Genomic DNA, 9475 nt, shown 5'->3' with positions numbered 1-9475 from the left:
ACTTCATCATAAAGAGCCGATTTTTCTAACATTTTTTTTTCTGGAAAAAATTGTTAGTTTCCTTTTCCAGTTCCCGGAAAACCTTGTGTGTCTTCCACTGTCACGTGGTCATCTTTGTATTCTTGCCAATCGTAAAAAACTGATTTTTGGCAAACACTGATAAGAAATCAGAAGTTGGGCAATAATCAATTACACACAAAAACTGCTGATGGCACATTTTTGGAATTTTTGTGGTTTGGGGGGAAGAAGAGGAGGAAATAGAAGGAATTGGAAGTTTTGTAGAAAGTTCTGGAAATTAAAAATTGTTGCTTTTGAAAAATTCTAGACTGGCCGAGAAGGGTTTTGAAAATTTGAGATTCTGAAATTCAAAAATTTTCCAATTCCTAAAAATTCAGAAAACTTAGTAATCCATGTTTGGGAAGTCGAAAATCCAACAATTCAGAAGTTTAGAATTTCAGAAATTCAAGATTTCTGTAATTCTGATGTTTCGAAATTCCAAGAAAAACCATCAAAATTTCAGTATTCTGGAGATTCTAGAAATTTCGGAAAGTTTAGAAAATCGAGGTTTCCCAAAAAATTGAAATTTAGCATTTTGAAAATTGTAAAAATCTAGATAAAAGTTGAAATACCGTTAAACCTGTATTAGAAGGGCCCCTTCAACTTTGAGCCAATTTATCGCGGTTCCTGATAAAGATAAAAAATAAACAATTGATAAATTGTTTATCATAATATCTTATACATTTTATCAGTTGACACATTTTTGATATCTCTTATAGAAGCTGAGATAATTGAGCTCAAACTTGACAGTGTGGGGCATGCCCTTTTATTACAGGTTTTACGGTATCATAAAGCTAAAATTCAGAAGATCTGCGAATTCTAATGAAACGCTTAAAATTCTTTAAGACTCTGAAAATGTTGATTTTTGGGATTTTTCAATTTTTTGCATTCTTCAATTTTTCTGATTCCACACAGCTGTCAATTTTCATCATATCTCTATTTTTTCCCATTGTTCTGTAACTCTGTAAAAATATTACATCACATTTTCAGCCAAAAAAAAAGTTATAGTCACGCTTTTCCTTGTCAAACATCATTTTTTAATTGTCTCATGATTTTCGGTTTTCACAAAAGTGGGCGGAGCCTAGGACAGAAAAGTGGGCGGAGTCTTGTTAGAGAGATAAGCTGTATAAAAAGTGAACTGGAGGGCTGGAAGGAAATACATTTTTCTTGAAATTCTCACATCTTTGAAAATCCAAAAACTTTTTTTTCAAAACTTTAAGTTTCAGGACCAATTATGCCGGTTCATCACCACCACCACACCCACCACGTGTCTCTTCAGAAGATTAGTGAGTTTTGGGGTTACTGTACATGACCTAGATTTTTCAACAAAAAAAAATCTCAAAATGCTGAAGGAATTTCTGAATTTCTGAATTTCTGAATTTCTGAATTTCTGAATTTCTGAATTTCTGAATTTCTGAATTTCTGAATTTCTGAATTTCTGAATTTCTGAATTTCTGAATTTCTGAATTTCTAAATTTCTGAATTTCTGAATTTCTGAATTTCTGAATTTCTGAATTTCTGAATTTCTGAATTTCTGAATTTCTAAAAAACCTCATTTATCAGAATTCAGATTTTTTTTCTTATCAGTGATTAAAAAAATTCCGGAAAATTTCCAATTATTTGCCAACTATACAAACACATCTGTACTTTTTTCGGGTTATCAATTCTCACAATTTTTGCTTATCAATAAAAAAAAGATGCTAAAAAGTGTAGCCAAGCAGATTTTTCCAAAAAAAAAATCTGAAAAAAATTTAAAAAAAAAATTTTTTTTCAAAAAATATTACTGTATTTCAAAACATCATCAGGATTACTGTACCAACTCCAAAATTTCAGAAAAAATCTTCTCGAAGCACTCGTCGCATGGAAAGAAGCTGACCCGTGACGAGGCTCGTTCGGCTCTTCATGATATAGAGCATTTGGCAAAAGAGCTCCATTTCCAGAAGGTTTTCGACCATCATGCTCACGATGGACATATTTCATTGAAATGTAAGTTTCTGAATAATTTTTAGCTTTCTTATTTGAGAAAATTTGGAGCATTTTGAGCCAAAAATGAGCGAAAATGCTCCAAAATGATTTTTTTTTGCATTTTTGGTCATTTTCGAATCTTTTTTGGCATTTTTAGAATATTTCTAGGCAACTAAAACTACCAAAATTAGCTTTAAACATTTGAAAATAATACAAAAATAACCAAAAAACTCCAAAAATGAGCGAAAATGCTCCAAAATGATTTTTTTTGCATTTTTGGTCATTTTCGAATCTTTTTCGGCATTTTTAGAATATTTCTAGGCAACTAAAACTACCAAAATTAGCTTTAAACATTTGAAAATAATACAAAAATAACCAAAAAACTCCAAAAATGAACGAAAATGCTCCAAAATGATTTTTGTGCATTCTCGTGCATTTTGGAGCATAACTCTGTTCATTTTGAAGTAAATCGCTTAGTTTTAACGCCAAAATGATTGTCAAAACCTCTGAAATCTCAATTTTTAGCATTCCTCCAATTCATCGCTCCTCATCATGGCCATCATACCCATCATCATGGCCATCCAGGCCATCACGAGGTCCATCATCACCATCATCACGTGGCCGCCAAAGATTCCAGCTCTTCTAGCTCAAGCAGCTCCAGCTCTTCTAGCAGCTCAAGCTCCAGCTCCTCCAGCTCTTCTGAATCCGAGGATGAGAAGCATCATAAGAAGCATGCCAAGAAGCATCTGAAGAAGCATCATAAAAAGGTCGAATCCAGCTCTTCCAGCTCGTCTAGCAGCTCCAGCAGCTCAAGCTCTTCATCTTCAAGCTCCTCTAGCTCGGAATCTGAGGATGAGAAGCACCACCATAAGAAGAACACCAAGAAACACCTCAAGAAGCATCACAAGAAGGCTGAATCCTCTTCCAGCTCCTCCTCTTCCTCTAGCAGCTCCAGCTCCTCCAGCTCGAGCTCATCGTCTTCTTCCTCGGAATCTGAAGACGAGAAGAAGAAGAAGGTGCACAAGAAGCATCACAAGAAGGTCGAATCGTCTTCTTCCAGCTCTTCCAGCTCCTCCAGCTCCTCCAGCTCGTCTAGCAGCTCCTCCAGCTCTTCGGAGTCCGAGGACGAGAAGCATCATCACAAGAAACACGCTAAGAAGCATCTGAAGAAGAAGCATCACAAGAAGGTCGAGTCGTCCAGCTCGTCCAGCTCGTCCAGCTCGTCTAGCTCCAGCTCTTCTTCCAGCTCCTCCAGCTCCTCATCTTCCGAGTCTGAGGATGAGAAGAAGCATCATAAGAAGCACGCCAAGAAGCATCTGAAGAAGAAGCATCACAAGAAGGCTGCCTCGTCGTCTAGCAGCTCATCTAGCTCCAGCTCCAGCTCTTCTAGCAGTTCCAGCTCTTCTTCTAGCTCGTCATCCGAGTCCGAGGACGAGAAGAAGCATCATGGACATCATGAGCACAAGGAAGGACACCATGCCCCACATCATGAGCAGCATGCCCATGGCGAACACCATCATGCCCCACACCATGAGCATGGTACCCACCATGGAGAACACCATGGACACCATGAGCACAAGGATGGTCACCATGCCCCACACCATGAGCATGGTACCCATCATGGCTACCACGAGTCCCATGGAACCCATGGACATCATTCTCCAGCCCATCATGGAGAACACCATGGACACCATGAGCACGGCACCCATCATGCCCATCATTCTCCAGCCCACCACGGACACCATGCCCATGAAGAACACAAGGGTGGACATCATGCCCCTCACCATGAGCATGGTACCCACAATGAAGAACACCATGGACATCACGAGCACAAGGAGGGACATCATGCCCCACACCATGAGCACGGTACCCATCATGGCCACCACGAGTCCCATGGAACCCATGGACACCATGCCCACCATTCTCCAGCCCATCATGGAGAACACCATGGACACCATGCTCCGCACCATGAGCATGGGACCCACCACGGGCACCATGGGGAACACCACCATGCCCCAGGTACCATATTTTGTTATTAAATAGTTCCGAATGCCCTTTTCAATTGTTCCAATGTTTACCTATATTTTTCAGCGCACCATGGACACCATGCCCCACACCATGAGCATGGGACCCACCACACCCACCATGAGTCTCACGGAACCCATGGACACCACGCTCCAGCCCACCATGGACACCGTGACGGACATCACGGAGTTCACCACGAGCATGGACACCATGCCCATCATTCTCCAGCCCACCATGGTCACCATGGAGAACACCACGGACATCATGCCCCAGGTAAGATATAAAATGGTACTATGGTAAAATGGTACCCGATAAAATGCTACTTTGATAAAATGGTACTTTTTCAGCCCACCATGGACACCATACCGAACACCATGGACACCACCATGCCCCAGGTACCATATTCTGTGATTGAATGGTACCTGACCAATATTATTTCAGCGAACCATGGACACCATACCGGACACCATGCCCCTGCCCATCACCACACCTCGACACACCACGGACACCATAGCGTCGAGCATGGAGGTCATCACCATGGAGGCCATGGACACCATGCTCATGGGCACCATGAGTCCCATGGAACCCACGGACATCACGCTCCCCACCATGAGCATGGACACCATGGGCACCATGAGTCCCATCACCATGAAAAGGAAAATGCTCATGGACACCATCATGGACACCATAAGAAGCATTCGAAGAAGCACTCGAAGAAGGCCCATAAGAAGCATTAGGCGGCCAGTGGAGTCATTGCTCAACGCTTTGATAAATGCGTCCCTGTACCATTTGTATTTTTTGGAAAATTAAGAATTTTGTAATTTTTTTCTAAATGTAAAATTTTTATGTAAAGATTTTAGTGGATTTTAGAATGAATTTTGTATTTTTTCGAACAAAAATTCAAAGCTTTTCAGAAATGCCCTCATCCTCAACGGATGATTATCCTAGCTCAGGTACCATTTTATTGAGTACCATTCTAACAGAGTTTAGGTGCTATTTTGAAGGGCATCATTTTATCCAGTACCATTTTATTGGGTACCATTATATTGGGTAAAATTTCACATAGCCTAGGTACCATATTATTTTTTATCTGGGGGCATGGTGTCCGTGGTGTTTTCCATGGTGTTCTCCATGATGAGCTGGAGAATGATGTCCATGAGTTCCATGGGACTCATAGTGGGATAGTGGGTACCATGATGGGTCCCATGGTGAGCAGGATCATAGTACCCACCATGGGTTCCATGAAACTCATGGTGGGTACCATGCTCATGGTGTGGGGCATGGTGACCATCCATGTGCTCATGGTGTCCATGGTGTTCTCCGTGATGGGCGGGAGAATGGTGTCCATGAGTTCCATGGGACTCATAGTGGGTACCATGATGGGTCCCATAGTGAGCTAGGGGATGGTGTCCATGAGTTCCATGGGACTCATAGTGGGTACCATGATGGGTCCCATGGTGAGCAGGAGAATGGTGTCCATGAGCTCCATGGGACTGATGGTGGGTACCATGATGGGTCCCATAGTAAGCTAGGGAATGGTGTCCATGAGTTCCATGGGACTCATAGTGGGTAGCATGATGGGTCCCATGGTGAGCAGGATCATGGTACCCACCATGAGTTCCATGGGACTCATAGTGGGTAGCATGATGGGTCCCATGGTGAGCAGGATCATGGTACCCACCATGGGTTCCATGGGACTGATCGTGGGTACCATGATGGGTCCCATAGTAAGCTAGGCAATGGCGTCCATGAGTTCCATGGGACTTATAGTGGGTAGCATGATGGGTCCCATGGTGAGCAGGATCATGGTACCCACCATGGGTTCCATGGGACTGATCGTGGGTACCATGATGGGTCCCATAGTAAGCTAGGCAATGGCGTCTATGAGTTCCATGGGACTTATAGTGGGTAGCATGATGGGTCCCATGGTGAGCAGGATCATGGTACCCACCATGGGTTCCATGGGACTGATCGTGGGTACCATGATGGGTCCCATGGTGAGCAGGATCATGGTGGGCTGGAAAATGGTGTCCATGGTGCAGAATTTCCAAAGTTTTTGGAAATTCAGAATTTCCAAAGTTCCGAAAATCCCAAACTTCGCAAAAATACAAATTTATATAAAATTCAAAAAATTTAAATTTAAAACCGAACAAAACACATTTAGAATCCAGAATTCGCCCAAACCACGCCCCCTTTTCGGATAATCAAAATTTCAGAATCCGATTTTTCCACAATTTTCTCCTCTCCATTTTTCTCAAAAATCTCCTTGATCTCCATAACGAATTGTCGATTTTCAGCCAAATTTTGAATTTTAAAATCTTCAGAATTTCCTTTTTCCAACAAAATCAAAATCGGCGATCCATCAGAGTTTCTAGAATTCTCGAACATCTCCAAAATCCCAGAATTCTCAATTTTCACAATTTTAATCTTCCGCTTCTTGTACTGAATTCTGACTGTATTTTCAGAAGTCGTTGGTGATTCTAGAAGAGTTGCCACGTCACGAAGGGTTATCAGAATTCCAAATTTCTGCGATTTCTCCAAATATTCTAAAATTTGTGGTCCCAAATTATTCGAATTTTCCAGAATTTTCAATTTCGGGGAAATTTTCTGAAAATCAAAAAATTCATTATTGTCCTTCTCGTCTTCAGAAGGCGTCTCAGAATTTCCAGAATGCTCTGAAATTCCAGAATCCTCATCGATTTTTGGATTTTCAGCCAATTTTTTCGGAATTTTTGCTCCATAAATTGCACAAAATCCTCCAAAAGTCAATCCAACTGGAACAGCCATTATAATTCCTGGAATCGCAGAGAGTATCGTTGTCGAGATGAATGCGTTGGCTAGATTTTGACGCTGAATATGGAAAATTTCAAACAATTTGAAAAAAAAAAAATCAAAAACCCTAGATACTTAAGGTCATGACCTTGATTTTTTTAGGTCATGACCTTGATTTTTTTTAGGTCATGACCTAGAATTTTTTGGGTCATGACCTAGATACTTAAGGTCATGACCTTGATTTTTTTTAGGTCATGACCTAGATTTTTTTAGGTCATGACCTAGATTTTTCAGATCATGACCTAGATTTTTTAGGTCGTGACCTAGAATTTTTTGGGTCGTGACCTAGATTTTTTAGGTCATGACCTAGATTTTTCAGGCCGTGACCTTGATTTTTTTTGGGTCATGACCTAGATTTTTTTTAGGTCATGACCTAGATTTTTCAGATCATGACCTAGATTTTTTAGGTCGTGACCTAGAATTTTGGTCTTGACCTAGATTTTTCAGGCCGTGACCTTGATTTTTTTAGGTCGTGACGTAGATTGTTTGTTGCGTGACCTGATTTTTCAATGTTTTGACCTCAAAAAAATAAAATTTCAAAACTCACAACTCGTTCTTGAAAAACTGCACTTTTCGGATTCAAATTGTTGACATTCATGAATCTGATCAATTTTGAATTCATTCTTTTCGAATTTTGATTTCCAGAGCGATGTTTCAGATTTTTGGGGAGATTTTTGTGTCTGAAAATATCGAAAAATTGGGATAAAAGGGCAAAAAATGGGAGGAAATAGTTTAAAAATAGAGAAAAAGCAGCAAGAAACCAAAAAATCGGGAAAAATTTGGCGCCCAAAAAAGTGTTTTTTTTTCTGAAAAAAATTGTAGATCAAAAATTTCAAAAAATATGTTCCCACTTTTTTCTCTAAATTTTCAAAATCTCGGGTTTTTTTTGAAATTTTGACAGTCATTTAATGGTAAACCAGCAAGCTGGTGCGCCTTCGGCGCGATTCAATCTAGTTTTTTACTGATTTGTGGCTCTGCTCCTCAATTACTTTTAAAGAGTCACGAGATCTTATAATTAATTTTTCAAGCTTTTTAAAAAGTTGACAGAGAGACGGACAGACGCCTCTAGCGTTTTATATATATATAAGGAAGATTCCTCAAAAAACCCCCCCCCCCCCCCCCAACTGAATCGATTTTTAAGAAAGTTTCCCATTAAGAAAGATTCTAACTAAAAAAATCCTTATTAAGAAAAATGCTTATTGAGAAAGACCCTTATTAAGAGAAACCCTTATTAAGAAAGATTCTTATCGAGCAAAGTCCTTATTAAGGAACATCCTTGTTAAGAAAGATTCTCACTAAGAAAGACTCTCCTTAAATAACCTTATCGAGCAAAATTTTTATTAAGAAAGATCTTTATTTAAAAAGTTTATCACTGAGAAAGATTCTCACTAAGAAAAAACCCTTATTAAGAAAGATCCTCATTAAAGGTGGGGTGGGGGGACAGGAGATTTTACGGGGGATTTTTGTAGCTAGAGTATGCATTCTACCGTCACGGTGTACAACGCTTAATGTCACTCTGCGTACAGCTGTCGTCCTCGCCTTCATGTATGCAATCGGGCGTGCGCTTTCTCTTTGCCCGCGTGGCTCAGTCGGTAGCGGTGCCGCACCCTCAATCATCGCCCTCACAAGTTCAACTCCTCGAGGGGCATCTTTGAACGGAATTTCGAGAACATTATTTTTTTCATGGTTCCTTGTTTTTTTTTTTTCAATTCTATTTCAATTCCCTTTGTTTCTCAATATTCCTTTGTCTTTTTCTCAATTTTTCTCAATTTTCGCGGTAATTTAAATTTTTCTCCTTTTTAAACAATTTTCTATATCATTGATTGAATGAAACAATCACAATTTAGCTATTTACCAACGAAATTCGAAAATCCCAAAAATTCGCACAAAGTGAGCTATTTTCTCTCGAAATTTGTTCGAACAGGCAATAAAACATTACAAAAATTATAAAATTAATTTTTTTCGACCAATTACCACGAAAATTTGAGCGAAAATGATGAAAAACAAAAGAAAACGGAGAAAATCCCAAAAATAAAATTTGCGAGCGATGACGTCATCAGTCCATGGCCGTGGCCGAGCTGCGGGGTTTTCTCTTCCATGGGAAAATTTCGCGAAATTGAGATCGTTTCGCAATTCCCATTTTTCTCCGTTTTCCTTTGTTTTTCATCGTTTTTGCTCAAATTTTCGTGGTAATTTATCGAAAAAAAATCAATTTTATAGTTTTTGTAATGTTTCATTGCCTGTTCGAACGATTTTCGAAACAAAATAGCTCATTTTTGGCTAATTTTTGGAATTTTCGAATTTCGTTGGTAAATTGCTAAATTGTGATTGTTTCCTTCAATCAATGAACTAGAAAATTATGAAAAATGAGAAAAATTTAAATTACCGCAAAAATTTAGGAAAATTGAGAAAAATTGGAAAATTGAGAAAAATCCGAAGTTCTGAGATTTTGAAGTTTTAGCATTCTCAGATTTTGAAGATTCGAAATTCTCAGATTCTCAGATTGCGAATTCTGGAATTCTAAAAATTCAGAGATTTTCAAGCTCTGAAATTCAGGAATTCAGAAACTTCGTCAAAAAAAATTGTATTCCCCGAA

The 9475-nt window shown here is 39.4% G+C and overlaps 2 protein-coding genes across 2 annotated transcripts in view; one reads left to right on the top strand and one right to left on the bottom strand.

The window, feature by feature from the left end:
* Positions 1–1291: 1291 nt before the first annotated feature.
* Positions 1292–4784, top strand: CBG20540 (the record flags this gene model as incomplete). Its single annotated transcript, XM_002647734.1, has 6 exons — positions 1292–1343; positions 1891–2043; positions 2548–4041; positions 4114–4320; positions 4395–4442; positions 4489–4784. The coding sequence occupies 6 exons, from the start codon at positions 1292–1294 to the stop codon at positions 4782–4784; spliced, it is 2250 nt and encodes a 749-aa protein (XP_002647780.1).
* Positions 4785–5126: 342 nt separating this feature from the next.
* The window catches only part of CBG20539, a gene marked incomplete at both ends in the record, with an annotated part of 6070 nt that continues 1721 nt past the window's right edge, over positions 5127–9475 (bottom strand). The window contains 4 exons of the mRNA XM_002647733.1: positions 5127–6164; positions 6232–6897; positions 7427–7559; positions 7986–8047. Coding sequence (XP_002647779.1) covers positions 5127–6164; positions 6232–6897; positions 7427–7559; positions 7986–8047 — 1899 coding nt within the window. The remainder of the gene's footprint in view (positions 6165–6231; positions 6898–7426; positions 7560–7985; positions 8048–9475) is intronic.

Source organism: Caenorhabditis briggsae, assembly GCF_000004555.2.
Source record: "Caenorhabditis briggsae complete genome, chrV, whole genome shotgun sequence".
Lineage (NCBI taxonomy): Eukaryota > Metazoa > Nematoda > Chromadorea > Rhabditida > Rhabditidae > Caenorhabditis > Caenorhabditis briggsae.
The sequence above is the reverse complement of the archived record's forward strand: the minus strand, read 5'-3'. Positions and strand labels throughout refer to the sequence as shown.